Genomic DNA, 23,557 nt, shown 5'->3' with positions numbered 1-23,557 from the left:
GAGTCTTTGACAATGTTTAGGGCCTTCCTCTGACACCGCCTGGTATAGAGGTCCTGGATGGCAGGATGCTTGGCCCCAGTGATGTACTGGGCCGTAAGCACTACCATCTGTAGTGCCTTGCTGTCGGAGCCCGAGCAGTTGCCATACCAGGCAGTGATGCAACCAGTCAGGATGCTCTCGATGGTGCAGCTGTAGAACCTTTTGAGGATCTCAGGACCCATGCCAAATCTTTTCAGTCTCTCGGGGGGGAATAGGTTTTGTCGTGCCATCTTCACAACTGTCTTGGTGTGCTTGGACCATGTTAGTTTGTTGGTGATGTGGACATCAAGGAACTTGAAGCTCTCAACCTGCTCCACTACAGCCCCGTTGATGAGAACGAGGGTGTGCTCGGTCCTCCTTTTCCTGTAGTCCACAATCATCTCCTTTGTCTTGATCATGTTGAGGGAGAGGTTGTTGTCCTGGCACCACACGGCCAGGTCTCTGACCTCCTCTCTATAGGCTGTCTCATCGTTGTCAGTGATCAAGCCTACCACTGTTGTGTCGTCGGCAAACTTAATGATGGTGTTGGAGTCGTTCCTGGCCATGCAGTCATGAGTGAACAGGGAGTACAGGAGGGGCCCTCAAAGCTCAACAATAAGCTAAGGAACCTGGGACTAAACACCTCCCTCCGCAACTGGATCCTGGACTTCCTGATGTGCCGCCCCCAGGTGGTGAGGGTAAGTAACAACACATCTGCCACGCTGATCCTCAACACAGGGGCCCCTCAGGGGTGCGTGCTCAGTCCCCTCCTGTACTCCCTGTCCAGGATCCACTTGCGGAGGGAGGTGTTTAGTCCCAGGGTCCTTAGCTTATTGATGAGCTTTGAGGGCCCCTCCTGTACTCCCTGTTCACTTACGACTGCATGGCCAGGAACAACTCCAACACCATCATTACGTTTTTGCCTTTGGTCACCTCCCTGACCAAGGCCCTTCTCCCCCGATTGCTCAGTATGGCAGGACGGCCAGCTCGAGGAAGAGTCTTGGTGGTTCCAAACTTCTTCCATTTAAGAATGTGTTCTTGGGGACTTTCAATGCTTCAGAAATGTTTTGGTAACCTTCCCCAGATCTGTGCCTCGACTGTCTCGGAGCTCTATGGACAATTCCTTCTACCTCATGGCTTGGTTTTTGCTCTGACATGTACTGTCAACTGTGGGACCTTATATAGACAGGTGTGTGCCTTTCCAAATCATGTTCAATCAATTGAATTTACCACAGGTTGACTCCAATCAAGTTGTAGAAACATCTCAAAGATGATCAATGGAAACAGGATGCACCTGAGCTACATTTTGAAACTCATAGCAAAGGGTCTTAATACTTATGTAAATAAGGTATTTCTGTTTTTTAGTTTTTATACAAGTGAAATAATGTATGCAAAACTGTTTTTGCTTCGTCATTATGGGGTATTGTGATGTCATTATGGGGTATTGTGATGTCATTATGGGGTATTGTGATGTCATCATGGGGTATTGTGTGTAGATTGACGAGGAAAAACAATTTAATCCATTTTAGAATAAGGCTGTGACGTAACAAAATGTGGAAAAAGTCAAGGAGTCTGAATACTTTTCGAATGCACCGAATATGTATTTGCTTTTGATGAATAGAGGAAACCTCTAATTATATTTACTGAGATGCTGAAGTGAAATTTTGGAACTAGTAGACTAGCTACCTAGCTATGTAAACCATGCCCTCTGCGAACACGCCTTCTGCCATGTTGTTCATGAGGCGGTACTTAATTAAATGACGTAAGAGAATAAGACGTTACCGTTAATAATCCCGCCTCCATCCCGCCTCTATCCCGCCTCCATCCCGCCTCTATCTCGCCCCCATCCCACCCCCATCCCGCCCCAATCCCACCCCATCCCGCCTCCATCCCGCCTCCATCCCGCCTCCATCCCGCCCCAATCCCGCTTCCATCCCGCCCCCATCCCGCCCCACCCCGCCCACATCCCGCCCCATCCCGCCCCATCCCGCCTCCATCCCGCCTCCATCCCGCCCCCATCCCGCCTCCATCCCGCCTCCATCCCACCTCCATCCCGCCCCCACCCCGCCCACATCCCGCCCCATCCCGCCCCATCCCGCCTCCATCCCGCCTCCATCCCGCCCCCATCCCGCCTCCATCCCGCCTCCATCCCACCTCCATCCCGCCCCCATCCCGCCTCCATCCCGCCTCCATCCCGCCCCCATCCCGCCTCCATCCCGCCTCCATCCCGCCCCCATCCACCCCATCCCAGTTACAAACCAGAAAAATGTATGTTTGGTATCAATAATCAGTTATCTTGAATAGGATATATTATATTTTCAATATGATTCCTTTGCAGGTTCTTCCTCACTGAGAAACAACAGTTGTTGTTTGAAAATGTAGCCCTTTACTGTGACCAGTTTACCAACTTTATCCCAATGTCCTTTGTGCTGGGTAAGTCAACTTTATACCAATGTCCTTTGTCCTGGGTAAGTGAACTTTATACCAATGTCCTTTGTGCTGGGTAAGTCAACTTTATCCCAATGTCCTTTGTGCTGGGTAAGTCAACTTTATACCAATGTCCTTTATGCTGGGTAAGTCAACTTTATACCAATGTCCTTTATGCTGGGTAAGTCAACTTTATACCAATGTCCTTTGTGCTGGGTAAGTCAACTTTATACCAATGTCCTTTGTTCTGTGTAAGTCAAAACCTCTGAGGTGGGATTTGTAATGTTTTTATTGTACAGATGTAGGATCTTAATTTGATCACCTGGTTGCAGGAGAACTTTCCCGCAATGCAGGACATTTCAAATGTGTAGTGTATTTGAGGTTTAAAAAGGTTTCTGAAGTTTGTAATTTCCACTTTGAAATTTCAGACTTGATTTTTCCTGACGAAAAATGTCCATCAATTATAATCCACGTAATAATTCGCATTTCCTGTTGCTGCAGGATTATTTTCCTGCTGTAGCAAACTGGCTCAAATTAAGATCAGTCCTCAGTCCTCATGATGCTGAGCATCACAGTACACTCTGACCAACCTAGCCGCACCCCTTTGACTTCTCCCCAACCCCCTTCCCGCTCCCTCTCCCTTCCTCTCCCAGTTCCTTCCTTAGATCCCCCAGCAGAGGGGGCAGTTTCCCCCAGCAGAGGGGGTAGTTCGTCCCAGCAGAGGGGGCAGTTTCCCCCAGCAGAGGGGGCAGTTCGTCCCAGCAGAGGGGGCAGTTTCCCCCAGCAGAGGGGGCAGTTCGTCCCAGCAGATGGGGTAGTTCGTCCCAGCAGAGGGGGCAGTTCGTCCCTCTGTATCCAACATCATGAACTTGTCAAAGTCTTTTCAACTTACAGCAGCACAGACCCAACTCCTGGAGAGGGGGGGGGGGTTGTCCTTCATTCCCCGTCCCGTCAAATTCAACTGGGTGAAACTTCATAGGGACACCCACATGGACGACTTAAACTGGACGACTAAAACTTCTCAACTATTGTCACGAGGGTCGTACAAAGGGGACCAAGGCGCAGCGTGTATAGTGCTCATTATTAAACTTTTAATGAAAACACTCGAACCAAAACAATAAAACGACTGACAACAGTTCCGTCAGGTTACAAGGAACAAAACAGGAAACAACTACCCACAAAACCCAAAGGAAAAACAGGCTGCCTAAGTATGCTTCCCAATCAGAGACAACGAAAGACACCTGCCTCTGATTGGAAACCATACCCGGCCAAAACATAGAAAACAAAACATAGAAATAGAAATCTAGAAAAACCCCACATATAAACAGAAAACCCAAAACCACCCAAAACAACCCCCTGTGACGCCCTGACCGCTCTACTATGGAAAATGACCTCTTACAAGGGTCAGGACGTGACAACTATTTTGACTATCAGACAAATGACAACTACTTACCGTTCACCCTTCCTTCGACCTTCGACCCTGGGAACCTAAACCGTCCCAAATAGACAAGAGGGTCCAGAATCTAAATCAGAACGGACCAAGACACCCATCACAACTACCACAGCCAGGCAGATAGACAGGACAACATCACCCGCATAGAAAGACAAGCCATACAATAACTTATAAACAACCTTCACGTAATATTGAAACCAGCGGGTACGAGATCCAAAACAGTGATCCTAGATAAACATCAATACATATACGAGGCAAATAAACAGTTATCTAATACCAAGTACTATGTACCAATAGGAAACAGCTAAAACAACCACAGACTCAGACTAAATTACGTAGAATCATACAAACACTTTATGATAAACATCACTATAAAAAACAACCAGAATTTCTATTTGGACCAGACACCCCAACGACCCAGTCTATTTGACCTACTTTGTAAAATTCACAAATAACCAGAAACCTGGATAATTCCCTATGAAGTTTCTCCTGGCAGGCCAATCGTATCAGACTGCAATAGTGAATCGTACAACATAGCTGAATATATTGACCATTACATCAAACATCTCTCCACTAGACACCCCAGCTACCTCAGAGACACGTACCACTTTCTAGAGAAGATTAAACCCATAGATGTTCCCTCCCAAACATATATATTCACTATAGACATTGATAGCTTATACACTAACATAAATACAGCAACAGGAGTACAGACGGTCAGAAATCTTTTCCACGCACACCCAGATAGGAATAGACCAGACAATGAATTACTACTAATTATTCGAAATTAGCTTCACACACAACGTGTTTTATATTCAATGATAGGCACTACTTACAAGTGGAGGGAACATCTATGGGGAAGAAATGTGCCCCTGCACATGCAAACATCTACATGGCTGAATGGGAGAGAGAGAGAGGCATTGGCCAAGTGCCTACATCAACCTACATTCTACTACAGATTTCTAAACGACATTATAGTAGCCTGGCCTCATGATATCCAACTATTCACTGGATTCATTAGTATCCTCAACAGTCATCACCCGTCCATTAAGGTTAAATACATAATAGATCCATGTGAAGTACACTTCTTGGATACTACAGTCTTCTTTAAATCACATAAACCAGTCTCAAAAAACAATATTCACTAAAGTTTATTTCAAACCAACAGATACACGCGCTCTACTCCATAAACACAGATACCACCGCAAACATACATTTAAGAGGCATCGTTTAAATCACAAATTATACGGTTTCATAGGATATCCTCCTACAAACAGGATCTGGTAAAAGCAATTCAAACACTATTTCATGCACTCAGACAGAGAGGTTACTCCAAACGATACCTCAGAACTATAAAAAACAGCACCTTGGGGGTCCTCTCTCCCATTCAACCTACACACTCACATAACACACGTCGGTCCATCACTCTTTCTGACCCCAACCTTCATTATAGAGGTTCTGGAGGCACTGCCAAATCCCCCCTGACCTTAACCCTAACCTTAACCTTAACCCTAACCTTAACCCTGACCCTAACCTTAACCTTAACCTTAACCCTAACCTTAACCCTAACCTTAACCTTAACCCTAACCCTGACCCTAACCCTAACCCTAACCTTAACCCTAACCTTAACCCTGACCCTAACCTTAACCCTAACCTTAACCTTAACCTTAACCCTAACCTTAACCCTAACCTTAACCTTAACCCTAACCCTGACCCTAACCCTAACCCTAACCTTAACCCTAACCTTAACCCTGACCCTAACCTTAACCCTAACCTTAACCTTAACCCTAACCTTAACCCTAACCTTAACCTTAACCCTAACCCTAACCCTAACCTTAACCCTGACCCTAACCTTAACCCTAACCTTAACCTTAACCCTAACCTTAACCCTTACTGGGTTTGTACCCTGCTCCTAACCCTAACCCTAACCCTAACCTTAACCTTAACCCTAACCTTAACCCTGACCTTAACCCTAACCCTAACCTTAACCCTAACCTTAACCCTGACCTTAACCCTAATCCTTACTGGGTTTGTACCCTGCTCCTGACCCTTACCCTAACCCGGGTTCGTATCCTGTCCCACCCCCATCCCTAACCCTAACCTGTTATGAAAGTGGTCGTTAATATCGCAGGGTTTTGTTATGAACAATGAAGGATGTTACGAGGACACGTCGGACATGTTTTTTGACCGTTGAGGGAGCTGCAATAAGACCTGCTGAACTGTGTACGCAACGAATAAACTCCGATTTGATGTACGTGCCATATTTTCCCTGTAAGGTTTCTATGTAACCCTGGCATTCAACCGTTGGTGGGGTCAGTACACCAGCTTCCCCCTGCCTGATAACCTGATGATGGTGGTGTCAGGGAACGTCCACGGGCTCGACGAGAGGGGCCGGCTGCTCCGACGCACACTCATGAGATATGCTAACCTCTCCTCTGTCCTCATCCTGCGATCCATCAGCACTAGAGTACGCAGACGGTTCCCAACCCTGGAGCAGGTGGTGGATGCAGGTGAGGAGGTGTGTGTGTGTGTGTGTGTGTGTGTGTGTGTGTGTGTGTGTGTGTGTGTGTGTGTGTGTGTGTGTGTGTGTGTGTGTGTGTGTGTGTGTGTGTGTGTGTGTGTGTGTGTGCGCGCACATCCATGCACGTCCCAGGGATAATGCATAGGCTACACATCTCTATGACTGCGTTTACACAGGCAGCCCAATTCTCACAGTCCCGTGTAGCTCAGTTGGTAGAGCAGTTGGTAGAGCAGGTGGTAGCTCAGTTGGTAGAGCAGTTGGTAGAGCAGTTGGTAGAGCAATTGGTAGAGCAGTTAGTAGAGCAGGTGGTAGCTCAGTTGGTAGAGCAGTTGGTAGAGCAGTTGGTAGAGCAATTGGTAGAGCAGTTGGTAGAGCAGGTGGTAGCTCAGTTGGTAGAGCAGTTGGTAGCTCAGTTGGTAGAGCAGTTGGTAGCTCAGTTGGTAGAGCAGTTGGTAGCTCAGTTGGTAGAGCAGTTGGTAGCTCAGTTGGTAGAGCAGGTGGTAGCTCAGTTGGTAGAGCAGTTGGTAGCTCAGTTGGTAGAGCAGTTGGTAGCTCAGTTGGTAGAGCAGTTGGTAGAGCAGTTGGTAGAGCAGGTGGTAGAGCAGGTGGTAGCTCAGTTGGTAGAGCAGTTGGTAGCTCAGTTAGTAGAGCAGGTGGTAGCTCAGTTGGTAGAGCAGTTGGTAGCTCAGTTGGTAGAGCAGTTGGTAGCTCAGTTGGTAGAGCAGTTGGTAGAGCAGTTGGTAGAGCAGGTGGTAGAGCAGTTGGTAGAGCAGTTGGTAGAGCATGGTGTTTGCAACGCCAGGCTTGTGGGTTCGTAGTCCCACGGGGGGGACCCAGTACGGAGAAAAAAATGAAATGAAAATGTATGCATTCACTACTTTAAGTCGCTCTGGATAAGAGCGTCTGCTAAATGACTCAAAATGTAAAATCTTTCACCCAAAATGATTGCCAAAAGAGATGAGATTTCGGGCTGCCTGAGTTAGGCTGAATTTACAGACTATCGTTCCTCTTGTCTCCTGGTGCAGGATTTATGACATCACTGGAGCATCAACAGCTGGATGGTCTGTACTCTGACTTCAACAAGTACTGGATGCCTCTGACGTGGTTTACTAACCTGGCATCGCGGGCCAGACAGGAGGGCCGGGTCAGAGACGATGTCGCCCTACGACTGCTCATGGATGTGAGTGCTTTTCTCTGAACGCCGAACCCGTGAATTGACCTATACACTTTCTGAAGGACACAAAGCCCCAGAGACCCGCCATCATAGCTGACATGGACCCTTCTCCATCCACAGGATTTCATTTGACTGTAAAGTAAAGTTACATCCAGACAACAGTATAAATCAGGACATAACGGCTAGGAGTTCTTTGTGGTCAGTTCACATGGTCAGGTGACTCTCCTGGTCCTAACTATGAAGCCCTATTTGTCCTTCTGTCCCCAGGAGCTGAATAACTACAGAGGCAAGTGCAGCCTGCTGTTTCACTATGACTGGATCAGCATTCCTCTGGTCTACACTCAGGTAACCCTCTAACCCTTAACCTCTAACCACTAACCTCTAAACCTTTGGTCTACACTCAGGTAACCCTACCCTCTACCCTCTTACCTCTTACCCCTAAACCTCTGGTCTACACTCATTTAACCCTACCCTCTTACCCCTACCCTCTAACTTCTAACCTGATATTTATCAGCCAATGATATTTATCAGCCAATGATATTTATCAGCCAAAGATATTTATCAGCCAATGATATTTATCAGCCAATGATATTTATCAGCCAAAGATATTTATCAGTCAATGATATTTATCAGCCAATGATATTTATCAGCCAAGGTTATTTATCAGCCAACGTTAGTTATCAGCCAATGATATTTATCAGCCAATGATATTTATCAGCCAATGATATTTATCAGCCAAGCTTGGTTCACTTAACCGCCTCAGTTACATGTGATGGTCAGTAATGGTGAAAGTATCTTCAGCTGTAAAAACAAAAGCTATTACTAGAAACTGCTGAGGCCGAAATTAGTATGCTGTATAACACCAAACTACTTCCTGTATAACACCAAACTACTTCCTGTATAACACCAAACTACTGCCTGTATAACACCAAACTACTGCCTGTATAACACCAAACTACTTCCTGTATAACACCAAACTACTGCCTGCCTGTATAATACCAAAATACTGCCTGTATAATACCAAACTACTGCCTGCCTGTATAATACCAAACTACTGCCTGTATATTACCAAACTACTGCCTGTATAACACCAAACTACTGCCTGTATAATACCAAACTACTGCCTGTATAATACCAAACTACTGCCTGTATAATACCAAACTACTGCCTGTAATATACCAAACTACTGCCTGTATAAAACCAAACTACTGCCTGTATAATACCAAACTACTGCCTGTATAATACCAAACAACTGCCTGTATAACACCAAACTACTGCCTGTATAATACCAAACTACTGCCTGTATAATACCAAACTACTGCCTGTATAATACCAAACTACTGCCTGCCTGTATAACACCAAACTACTGCCTGCCTGTATAATACCAAACTACTGCCTGTATAATACCAAACTACTGCCTGTATAATACCAAACTACTGCCTGTATAATACCAAACTACTGCCTGCCTGTATAACACCAAACTACTGCCTGCCTGTATAATACCAAACTACTGCCTGTATAATACCAAACTACTGCCTGTATAATACCAAACTACTGCCTGTATAATACCAAACTACTGCCTGCCTGTATAACACCAAACTACTGCCTGCCTGTATAATACCAAACTACTGCCTGTATAATACCAAACTACTGCCTGTATAATACCAAACTACTGCCTGTATAATACCAAACTACTGCCTGCCTGTATAATACCAAACTACTGCCTATATAACACCAAACTACTGCCTGTTTAACACCAAACTACTGCCTGTATAATACCAAACTACTGCCTGCCTGTATAATACCAAACTACTGCCTGTTTAACACCAAACGACTGCCTGTATAATACCAAACTACTGCCTGCCTGTATAATACCAAACTACTGCCTGCCTGTATAATACCAAGCTACTGCCTGTATAATACCAAACTACTGGCTGCCTGTATAATACCAAACTACTGCCTGTATAATACCAAACTACTGCCTGCCTGTATAATACCAAACCACTGCCTGCCTGTATAATACCAAACTACTGCCTGCCTGTATAACACCAAACTACTGCCTGCCTGTATAATACCAAACTACTGCCTGTATAATACCAAACTACTGCCTGTATAATACCAAACTACTGCCTGCCTGTATAATACCAAACTACTGCCTGTATAACACCAAAATACTGCCTGTATAATACCAAACTACTGCCTGCCTGTATAATACCAAACTACTGCCTGTTTAACACCAAACTACTGCCTGTATAATACCAAACTACTGCCTGCCTGTATAATACCAAACTACTGCCTGCCTGTATAATACCAAGCTACTGCCTGTATAATACCAAGCTACTGGCTGCCTGTATAATACCAAACTACTGCCTGTATAATACCAAACTACTGCCTGCCTGTATAATACCAAACCACTGCCTGCCTGTATAATACCAAACTACTGCATGTATAACACCAAACTACTGCCTGTATAACGCCAAACTACTGCCTGTATAATACCAAACTACTGCCTGTTTAACACCAAACTACTGCCTGTATAATACCAAACTACTGCCTGCCTGTGTAATACCAAACTACTGCCTGCCTGTAAAATACCAAACTACTGCCTGTATAACACCAAACTACTCCCTGCCTGTATAATACCAAACTACTGCCTGTATAATAACAAACTACTTCCTGTATAATACCAAACTACTGCCTGCCTGTATAATACCAAACTACTGCCTGTATAAAACCAAACTACAGCCTGTATAATACCAAACTACTGCCTGTTTAACACCAAACTACTGCCTGTATAATACCAAACTACTGCCTGTATAACACCAAACTACTGCCTGCCTGTATAATACCAAACTACTGCCTGTATAATAACAAACTACTTCCTGTATAATACCAAACTACTGCCTGCCTGTATAATACCAAACTACTGCTTGTATAATATCAAACTACTGCCTGTATAATACCAAACTACTGCCTGTATAATACCAAACTACTGCCTGTATAACACCAAACTACTGCCTGTATAACACCAAACTACTGCCTGTATAATACCAAACTACTGCCTGTATAATACCAAACTACTGCCTGTATAATACCAAACTACTGTCTGCCTGTATAATACCAAACTACTTCCTGTATAATACCAAACTACTGCCTGCCTGTATAATACCAAACTACTGCCTGTTTAACACCAAACTACTGCCTGTATAATACCAAACTACTGCCTGCCTGTATAATACCAAACTACTGCCTGCCTGTATAATACCGAGCTACTGCCTGTATAATACCAAACTACTGGCTGCCTGTATAATACCAAACTACTGCTGTATAATACCAAACTACTGCCTGCCTGCATAATACCAAGCTACTGCCTGTATAATACCAAACTACTGGCTGCCTGTATAATACCAAGCTACTGCCTGTATAATACCAAACTACTGCCTGCCTGTATAATACCAAACTACTGACTGTATAACACCAAACTACTGCCTGTATAACGCCAAACTACTGCCTGTATAATACCAAACTACTGCCTGTTTAACTCCAAACTACTGCCTGTATAATACCAAACTACTGCCTGCCTGTATAATACCAAACTACTGCCTGCCTGTACAATACCAAACTACTGCGTGTATAATACCAAACTACTTCCTGCCTGTATAATACCAAACTACTGCCTGTATAATAACAAACTACTGCCTGTATAATACCAAACTACTGCCTGCCTGTATAATACCAAACTACTGCCTGTATAACACCAAACTACTGCCTGTATAATACCAAACTACTGGATGTTTAACACCAAACTACTGCCTGTATAATATAAAACGAATGCCTGCCTGTATAATACCAAACTACTGCCTGTATAATACCAAACTACTGCCTGCCTGTATAATACCAAACCACTGCGTGTATAACACCAAACTACTGCCTGCCTGTATAATACCAAACTACTGCCTGTATAATACCAAACTACTGCCTGTATAATACCAAACTACTGCCTGTATAACACCAAACTACTGCCTGTATGACACCAAACTACTGCCTGTATAATACCAAACTACTGCCTGCCTGTATAATACCAAACCACTGCGTGTATAACACCAAACTACTGCCTGCCTGTATAATACCAAACTACTGCCTGTATAATACCAAACTACTGCCTGTAATATACCAAACTACTGCCTGTATAAAACCAAACTACTGCCTGTATAATACCAAACTACTGCCTGTATAATACCAAACAACTGCCTGTATAACACCAAACTACTGCCTGTATAATACCAAACTACTGCCTGTATAATACCAAACTACTGCCTGTATAATACCAAACTACTGCCTGCCTGTATAACACCAAACTACTGCCTGCCTGTATAATACCAAACTACTGCCTGTATAATACCAAACTACTGCCTGTATAATACCAAACTACTGCCTGTATAATACCAAACTACTGCCTGCCTGTATAATACCAAACTACTGCCTATATAACACCAAACTACTGCCTGTTTAACACCAAACTACTGCCTGTATAATACCAAACTACTGCCTGCCTGTATAATACCAAACTACTGCCTGTTTAACACCAAACTACTGCCTGTATAATACCAAACTACTGCCTGCCTGTATAATACCAAACTACTGCCTGCCTGTATAATACCAAGCTACTGCCTGTATAATACCAAACTACTGGCTGCCTGTATAATACCAAACTACTGCCTGTATAATACCAAACTACTGCCTGCCTGTATAATACCAAACCACTGCCTGCCTGTATAATACCAAACTACTGCCTGCCTGTATAACACCAAACTACTGCCTGCCTGTATAATACCAAACTACTGCCTGTATAATACCAAACTACTGCCTGTATAATACCAAACTACTGCCTGCCTGTATAATACCAAACTACTGCCTGTATAACACCAAAATACTGCCTGTATAATACCAAACTACTGCCTGCCTGTATAATACCAAACTACTGCCTGTTTAACACCAAACTACTGCCTGTATAATACCAAACTACTGCCTGCCTGTATAATACCAAACTACTGCCTGCCTGTATAATACCAAGCTACTGCCTGTATAATACCAAGCTACTGGCTGCCTGTATAATACCAAACTACTGCCTGTATAATACCAAACTACTGCCTGCCTGTATAATACCAAACCACTGCCTGCCTGTATAATACCAAACTACTGCATGTATAACACCAAACTACTGCCTGTATAACGCCAAACTACTGCCTGTATAATACCAAACTACTGCCTGTTTAACACCAAACTACTGCCTGTATAATACCAAACTACTGCCTGCCTGTGTAATACCAAACTACTGCCTGCCTGTATAACACCAAACTACTCCCTGCCTGTATAATACCAAACTACTGCCTGTATAATAACAAACTACTTCCTGTATAATACCAAACTACTGCCTGCCTGTATAATACCAAACTACTGCCTGTATAAAACCAAACTACAGCCTGTATAATACCAAACTACTGCCTGTTTAACACCAAACTACTGCCTGTATAATACCAAACTACTGCCTGTATAACACCAAACTACTGCCTGCCTGTATAATACCAAACTACTGCCTGTATAATAACAAACTACTTCCTGTATAATACCAAACTACTGCCTGCCTGTATAATACCAAACTACTGCTTGTATAATATCAAACTACTGCCTGTATAATACCAAACTACTGCCTGTATAATACCAAACTACTGCCTGTATAACACCAAACTACTGCCTGTATAACACCAAACTACTGCCTGTATAATACCAAACTACTGCCTGTATAATACCAAACTACTGCCTGTATAATACCAAACTACTGTCTGCCTGTATAATACCAAACTACTTCCTGTATAATACCAAACTACTGCCTGCCTGTATAATACCAAACTACTGCCTGTTTAACACCAAACTACTGCCTGTATAATACCAAACTACTGCCTGCCTGTATAATACCAAACTACTGCCTGCCTGTATAATACCGAGCTACTGCCTGTATAATACCAAACTACTGGCTGCCTGTATAATACCAAACTACTGCTGTATAATACCAAACTACTGCCTGCCTGCATAATACCAAGCTACTGCCTGTATAATACCAAACTACTGGCTGCCTGTATAATACCAAGCTACTGCCTGTATAATACCAAACTACTGCCTGCCTGTATAATACCAAACTACTGACTGTATAACACCAAACTACTGCCTGTATAACGCCAAACTACTGCCTGTATAATACCAAACTACTGCCTGTTTAACTCCAAACTACTGCCTGTATAATACCAAACTACTGCCTGCCTGTATAATACCAAACTACTGCCTGCCTGTACAATACCAAACTACTGCGTGTATAATACCAAACTACTTCCTGCCTGTATAATACCAAACTACTGCCTGTATAATAACAAACTACTGCCTGTATAATACCAAACTACTGCCTGCCTGTATAATACCAAACTACTGCCTGTATAACACCAAACTACTGCCTGTATAATACCAAACTACTGGATGTTTAACACCAAACTACTGCCTGTATAATATAAAACGAATGCCTGCCTGTATAATACCAAACTACTGCCTGTATAATACCAAACTACTGCCTGCCTGTATAATACCAAACCACTGCGTGTATAACACCAAACTACTGCCTGCCTGTATAATACCAAACTACTGCCTGTATAATACCAAACTACTGCCTGTATAATACCAAACTACTGCCTGTATAACACCAAACTACTGCCTGTATAACACCAAACTACTGCCTGTATAATACCAAACTACTGCCTGCCTGTATAATACCAAACCACTGCGTGTATAACACCAAACTACTGCCTGCCTGTATAATACCAAACTACTGCCTGTATAATACCAAACTACTGCCTGTATAATACCAAACTACTGCCTGTATAACACCAAACTACTGCCTGTTTAACACCAAACTACTGCCTGTATAATACCAAACTACTGCCTGCCTGTGTAATACCAAACTACTGCCTGCCTGTAAAATACCAAACTACTGCCTGTATAACACCAAACTACTCCCTGCCTGTATAATACCAAACTACTGCCTGTATAATAACAAACTACTTCCTGTATAATACCAAACTACTGCCTGCCTGTATAATACCAAACTACTGCCTGTATAAAACCAAACTACAGCCTGTATAATACCAAACTACTGCCTGTTTAACACCAAACTACTGCCTGTATAATACCAAACTACTGCCTGTATAACACCAAACTACTGCCTGCCTGTATAATACCAAACTACTGCCTGTATAATAACAAACTACTTCCTGTATAATACCAAACTACTGCCTGCCTGTATAATACCAAACTACTGCTTGTATAATATCAAACTACTGCCTGTATAATACCAAACTACTGCCTGTATAATACCAAACTACTGCCTGTATAACACCAAACTACTGCCTGTATAACACCAAACTACTGCCTGTATAATACCAAACTACTGCCTGTATAATACCAAACTACTGCCTGTATAATACCAAACTCCTGTCTGCCTGTATAATACCAAACTACTTCCTGTATAATACCAAACTACTGCCTGCCTGTATAATACCAAACTACTGCCTGTTTAACACCAAACTACTGCCTGTATAATACCAAACTACTGCCTGCCTGTATAATACCAAACTACTGCCTGCCTGTATAATACCGAGCTACTGCCTGTATAATACCAAACTACTGGCTGCCTGTATAATACCAAACTACTGCTGTATAATACCAAACTACTGCCTGCCTGCATAATACCAAGCTACTGCCTGTATAATACCAAACTACTGGCTGCCTGTATAATACCAAGCTACTGCCTGTATAATACCAAACTACTGCCTGCCTGTATAATACCAAACTACTGCCTGTATAACACCAAACTACTGCCTGTATAACGCCAAACTACTGCCTGTATAATACCAAACTACTGCCTGTTTAACTCCAAACTACTGCCTGTATAATACCAAACTACTGCCTGCCTGTATAATACCAAACTACTGCCTGCCTGTACAATACCAAACTACTGCGTGTATAATACCAAACTACTTCCTGCCTGTATAATACCAAACTACTGCCTGTATAATAACAAACTACTGCCTGTATAATACCAAACTACTGCCTGCCTGTATAATACCAAACTACTGGCTGTATAACACCAAACTACTGCCTGTATAATACCAAACTACTGGATGTTTAACACCAAACTACTGCCTGTATAATATAAAACGAATGCCTGCCTGTATAATACCAAACTACTGCCTGTATAATACCAAACTACTGCCTGCCTGTATAATACCAAACCACTGCGTGTATAACACCAAACTACTGCCTGCCTGTATAATACCAAAATACTGCCTGTATAATACCAAACTACTGCCTGTATAATACCAAACTACTGCCTGTATAACACCAAACTACTGCCTGTATAACACCAAACTACTGCCTGTATAATACCAAACTACTGCCTGTATAATACCAAACTACTGCCTGTATAACACCAAACTACTGCCTGTATAATACCAAACTACTGCCTGTATAATACCAAACTACTGCCTGTATAACACCAAACTACTGCCTGTATAATACCAAACTACTGCCTGTATAATACCAAACTACTGCCTGTATAATACCAAACTACTGCCTGTATAATAACAAACTACTGACTGTATAATACCAAACTACTGCCTGTATAATACCAAACTACTGCCTGTATAACACCAAACTACTGCCTGTATAACACCAAACTACTGCCTGTATAATAACAAACTACTGCCTGTATAATACCAAACTACTGCCTGTATAATACCAAACTACTGCCTGTATAACACCAAACTACTGCCTGTATAATACCAAACTACTGCCTGTATAATACCAAACTACTTCCTGTATAATACCAAACTACTGCCTGCCTGTATAATACCAAACTACTGCCTGTATAACACCAAACTACTGCCTGTATAACACCAAACTACTGCCTGTATAATACCAAACTACTGCCTGTATAATACCAAACTACTGCCTGTATAATACCAAACTACTGCCTGTATAATACCAAACTACTGCCTGCCTGTATAATACCAAACTACTGCCTGTATAATACCAAACTACTGCCTGTATAATACCAAACTACTGCCTGAATAATACCAAACTACTGCCTGTAATTTACCAAACTACTGCCTGTATAACACCAAACTACTGCCTGTATAATACCAAACCACTGACTGTATAATACCAAACTACTGCCTGTATAATACCAAACTACTGCCTGCCTGAATAACACCAAACTACTGCCTGCCTGTATAATACCAAACTACTGCCTGTATAATAACAAACTACTGCCTGTATAATACCAAACTACTGCCTGTATAACACCAAACTACTGCCTGTATAATACCAAACTACTGACTGTATAATACCAAACTACTGCCTGTATAATACCAAACTACTGGTTGTTTAACACCAAACTACTGCCTGTATAACACCAAACTACTGCCTGTATAATACCAAACTACTGGTTGTTTAACACCAAACTACTGCCTGTATAAAGCAAACGACTGCCTGCCTGTATAATACCAAACTACTGCCTGCCTGTATAATACCAAACTACTGCCTGTATAACACCAAACTACTGCCTGTATAACACCAAACTACTGCCTGTATAATACCAAACTACTGGTTGTTTAACACCAAACTACTGCCTGTATAAAGCAAACGACTGCCTGCCTGTATAATACCAAACTACTGCCTGCCTGTATAATACCAAACCACTGCGTGTATAACACCAAACTACTGCCTGCCTGTATAATAACAAACTACTACCTGTATAATACCAAACTACTGCCTGTATAATACCAAACTACTTCCTGTAAAACACCAAACTACTGCCTGCTGGTATAATACCAAACTACTGCCTGCCTGTATAACACCAAACTACTGCCTGCCTGTATAATACCAAACTACTGCCTGCCAGTATAACACCAAACTACTGCCTGTATAATACCAAACTACTGCCTGTATAATACCAAACTACTGCCTGTATAATACCAAACTACTGCCTGTATAATACCAAACTCCTGCCTGCCTGTATAACACCAAACTACTTCCTGTATAATACCAAACTACCGCCTGTATAATACCAAACTACTGCCTGTATTACAACAAACTATTGCTTGCCTGCATACTACCAAGCTACTGCCTGTATAATACCAAACTACTGCCTGTATAATACCAAACCACTGCCTGCCTGTATAATACCAAACTACTGCCTGTATAATACCAAACTACTGCCTGTATAATACTAAACTACTGCCTGTATAATACCAAACTACTGCCTGTATAATACCAAACTACTGCCTTCCTGTATAATACCAAACTACTGCCTTCCTCTATAATACTAAACTACTGCCTGTATAATACCAAACTACTACCTGTATAATACCAAACTACTGCCTGTATAATACCAAACTACTGCCTATATAATACCAAACTACTTCCTGTATAATACCAAACTACTGCCTGTATAATACCAAACTACTGCCTGTATAATACCAAACTACTGCCTGTATAACACCAAACTACTGCCTGTATAATACCAAACTACTGCCTGTATAATACCAAACTACTGCCTGTATAACACCAAACTACTGCCTGTATAATACCAAACTACTGCCTGTATAATACCATAATATACTGCCTATATAATACCAAACTACTGCCTCTATAATACCAAACTTCTGCCTGTATAATACCAAACTACTGCCTGCCTGTATAATACCAAACTACTGTCTGTATAATACCAAACTACTGCCTGCCTGTATAATACCAAACTACTGCCTGTATAACACCAAACTACTGCCTGTAAAATACCAAACTACTGCCTGTATAATACCAAACTACTGCCTGCCTGTATAATACCAAACTACTGCCTGTATAATACCAAACTACTGCCTGTATAACACCAAACTACTGCCCGTATAATACCAAACTACTGCCTGTATAACACCAAACTACTGCCTGTATAACACCAAACTACTGCCTGTATAATACCAAACTACTCCCTGTATAATACCAAACTACTGCCTGTATAATACCAAACTACTGCCTGCCTGTATAATACCAAACTACTGCCTGTATAATACCAAACTACTGCCTGTATAATACCAAACTACTGCCTGCCTGAATAACACCAAACTACTGCCTGCCTGTATAATACCAAACTACTGCCTGTATAATACCAAACTACTGTCTGCCTGTATAATACCAAACTACTGCCTGTATAATACCAAACTACTGCCAGCCTGTATAATACCAAACTACTGCCTGCCTGTATAATACCAAACTACTGCCTGTATAACACCAAACTACTGCCTGTATAATACCAAACTACTGCCTGCCTGTATAATACCAAACTACTGCGTGTATAATACCAAACTACTGCCTGCCTGTATAATACCAAACTACTGCCTGTATAATAACAAACTACTGCCTGTATAATACCAAACTACTGCCTGCCTGTATAATACCAAACTACTGCCTGTATAACACCAAACTACTGCCTGTATAACACCAAACTACTGCCTGTATAATACCAAACTACTGGTTGTTTAAGACCAAACTACTGCCTGTATAAAGCAAACGATTGCCTGCCTGTATAATACCAAACTACTGCCTGCCTGTATAATACCAAACCACTGCGTGTATAACACCAAACTACTGCCTGCCTGTATAATAACAAACTACTACCTGTATAATACCAAACTACTGTCTGCCTGTATAATACCAAACTACTGCCTGTATAATACCAAACTACTGCCAGCCTGTATAATACCAAACTACTGCCTGCATGTATAATACCAAACTACTGCCTGCCTGTATAATACCAAACTACTGCCTTTATAACACCAAACTACTGCCTGTATAATACCAAACTACTGCCTGTATAATACCAAACTACTGCCTGTATAATACTAAACTACTGCCTGTATAATACCAAACTACTGCCTGTATAATACCAAACTACTGCCTTCCTGTATAATACCAAACTACTGCCTTCCTCTATAATACCAAACTACTGCCTGTATAATACCAAACTACTGCCTGTATAATAACAAACTACTGCCTGTATAATACCAAACTACTGCCTGTATAATACCATACTACTGCCTGCATAACACCAAACTACTGCCTGTATAATACCAAACTACTGCCTGTATAATACCAAACTACTGCCTGTATAATACCAAACTACTGCCTGTATAATACCAAACTACTGCCTGTATAACACCAAACTACTGCCTGTATAACACCAAACTACTGCCTGTATAATACCAAACTACTGCCTGTATAATACCAAACTACTGCCTGTATAATACCAAACTACTGCCTGCCTGTATAATACCAAACTACTGCCTGCATGTATGATACCAAACTACTGCCTGCCTGTATAATACCAAACTACTGCCTGTATAACACCAAACTACTGCATGTTTAACACCAAACTACTGCCTCTATAATACCAAACTACTGCCTGCCTGTATAATACCAAACTACTGCCTGTTTAACACCAAACTACTGCCTGTATAATACCAAACTACTGCCTGCCTGTATAATACCAAACTACTGCCTGCCCGTATAATACCGAGCTACTGCCTGTATAATACCAAACTACTGGCTTCCTGTATAATACCAAACTACTGCCTGTATAATACCAAACTACTGCCTGCCTGTATAATACCAAGCTACTGCCTGTATAATACCAAACTACTGGCTGCCTGTATAATACCAAACTACTGCCTGTATAATACCAAACTACTGCCTGCCTGTATAATACCAAACTACTGCCTGTATAACACCAAACTACTGCCTGTATAATGCCAAACTACTGCCTGTATAAAACCAAACTACTGCCTTTTTAACACCAAACTACTGCCTGTATAATACCAAACTACTGCCTGCCTGTATAATACCAAACTACTGCGTGTATAATACCAAACTACTGCCTGCCTGTATAATACCAAACTACTGCCTGTATAATAACAAACTACTGCCTGTATAATACCAAACTACTGCCTGCCTGTATAATACCAAACTACTGCCTGTATAACACCAAACTACTGCCTGTATAACACCAAACTACTGCCTGTATAATACCAAACTACTAGTTGTTTAACACCAAACTACTGCCTGTATAAAGCAAACGACTGCCTGCCTGTATAATACCAAACTACTGCCTGCCTGTATAATACCAAACCACTGCGTGTATAACACCAAACTACTGCCTGCCTGTATAATAACAAACTACTACCTGTATAATACCAAACTACTGCCTGTATAATACCAAACTACTGCCTGTATAACACCAAACTACTGCCTGTATAATACCAAACTACTGCCTGTATAATACCAAACTACTGCCTGTATATCACCAAACTACTGCCTGTATAACACCAAACTACTGCCTGTATAATACCAAATAACTGCCTGTATAATACCAAACTACTGCCTGTATAATACCAAACTACTGCCTGCCTGTATAATACCAAACTACTGCCTGCCTGTATAATACCAAACTACTGCCTGCCTGTATAATACCAAACTACTGCCTGTATAACACCAAACTACTGCCTGTTTAACACCAAACTACTGCCTGTATAATACCAAACTACTGCCTGCCTGTATAATACCAAACTACTGCCTGTTTAACACCAAACTACTGCCTGTATAATACCAAACTACTGCCTGCCTGTATAATACCAAACTACTGCCTGCCCGTATAATACCGAGCTACTGCCTGTATAATACCAAACTACTGGCTTCCTGTATAATACCAAACTACTGCCTGTATAATACCAAACTACTGCCTGCCTGTATAATACCAAGCTACTGCCTGTATAATACCAAACTACTGGCTGCCTGTATAATACCAAACTACTGCCTGTATAATACCAAACTACTGCCTGCCTGTATAATACCAAACTACTGCCTGTATAACACCAAACTACTGCCTGTATAACGCCAAACTACTGCCTGTATAATACCAAACTACTGCCTTTTTAACACCAAACTACTGCCTGTATAATACCAAACTACTGCCTGCCTGTATAATACCAAACTACTGCGTGTATAATACCAAACTACTGCCTGCCTGTATAATACCAAACTACTGCCTGTATAATAACAAACTACTGCCTGTATAATACCAAACTACTGCCTGCCTGTATAATAACAAACTACTGCCTGTATAACACCAAACTACTGCCTGTATAACACCAAACTACTGCCTGTATAATACCAAACTACTGGTTGTTTAACACCAAACTACTGCCTGTATAAAGCAAACGACTGCCTGCCTGTATAATACCAAACTACTGCCTGCCTGTATAATACCAAACCACTGCGTGTATAACACCAAACTACTGCCTGCCTGTATAATAACAAACTACTACCTGTATAATACCAAACTACTGCCTGTATAATACCAAACTACTGCCTGTATAACACCAAACTACTGCCTGTATAACACCAAACTACTGCCTGTATAATACCAAACTACTTCCTGTAAAACACCAAACTACTGCCTGCTGGTATAATACCAAACTACTGCCTGCCTGTATAATACCAAACTACTGCCTGCCAGTATAACACCAAACTACTGCCTGTATAATACCAAACTACTGCCTGTATAATACCAAACTACTGCCTGTATAATACCAAACTACTGCCTGTATAATACCAAACTACTGCCTGCCTGTATAACACCAAACTACTTCCTGTATAATACCAAACTACCGCCTGTATAATACCAAACTACTGCCTGTATTACAACAAACTATTGCTTGCCTGCATACTACCAAGCTACTGCCTGTATAATACCAAACTACTGCCTGTATAATACCAAACCACTGCCTGCCTGTATAATACCAAACTACTGCCTGTATAATACCAAACTACTGCCTGTATAATACTAAACTACTGCCTGTATAATACCAAACTACTGCCTGTATAATACCAAACTACTGCCTTCCTGTATAATACCAAACTACTGCCTTCCTCTATAATACCAAACTACTGCCTGTATAATACCAAACTACTACCTGTATAATACCAAACTACTGCCTGTATAATACCAAACTACTGCCTATATAATACCAAACTACTTCCTGTATAATACCAAACTACTGCCTGTATAATACCAAACTACTGCCTGTATAATACCAAACTACTGCCTGTATAATACCAAACTACTGCCTGTATAATACCAAACTACTGCCTGTATAATACCATAATATACTGCCTATATAATACCAAACTACTGCCTTTATAATACCAAACTTCTGCCTGTATAATACCAAACTACTGCCTGTATAATACCAAACTACTGCCTGCCTGTATAATACCAAACTACTGTCTGTATAATACCAAACTACTGCCTGCCTGTATAATACCAAACTACTGCCTGTATAACACCAAACTACTGCCTGTATAATACCAAACTACTGCCTCTATAATACCAAACTACTGCCTGCCTGTATAATACCAAACTACTGCCTGTATAATACCAAACTACTGCCTGTATAACACCAAACTACTGCCCGTATAATACCAAACTACTGCCTGTATAACACCAAACTACTGCCTGTATAACACCAAACTACTGCCTGTATAATACCAAACTACTCCCTGTATAATACCAAACTACTGCCTGTATAATACCAAACTACTGCCTGCCTGTATAATACCAAACTACTGCCTGTATAATACCAAACTACTGCCTGTATAATACCAAACTACTTCCTGTATAATACCAAACTACTGACTGTAATTTACCAAACTACTGCCTGTATAACACCAAACTACTGCCTGTATAATACCAAACTACTGACTGTATAATACCAAACTACTGCCTGTATAATACCAAACTACTGCCTGC

General features: G+C 41.7%; 1 protein-coding gene across 2 annotated transcripts in view; it reads left to right on the top strand.

Moving 5' to 3' along the window:
- best4 (bestrophin 4) overlaps positions 1 to 23,557 on the top strand; it is a 148,251-nt gene that overhangs the window by 3,557 nt on the left and 121,137 nt on the right. The window contains exons 3-6 of one of the 2 annotated variants that reach the window (XM_014141491.3): positions 2,357 to 2,451; positions 6,175 to 6,408; positions 7,445 to 7,599; positions 7,861 to 7,938. In XM_014141491.3, coding sequence (XP_013996966.2) covers positions 2,357 to 2,451; positions 6,175 to 6,408; positions 7,445 to 7,599; positions 7,861 to 7,938 — 562 coding nt within the window. Of the gene's footprint in view, positions 1 to 2,356; positions 2,452 to 2,511; positions 2,557 to 6,174; positions 6,409 to 7,444; positions 7,600 to 7,860; positions 7,939 to 23,557 lie in introns of those variants that run through there. The other variant, XM_045694576.2, reaches the window with a different exon arrangement.

The sequence above is a fragment of the Salmo salar genome, chromosome 14 (assembly GCF_965601325.2).
Source record: "Salmo salar chromosome 14, fSalSal1, whole genome shotgun sequence".
NCBI lineage: Eukaryota > Metazoa > Chordata > Actinopteri > Salmoniformes > Salmonidae > Salmo > Salmo salar.
This window is presented reverse-complemented; position numbering and strand designations above follow the sequence as displayed.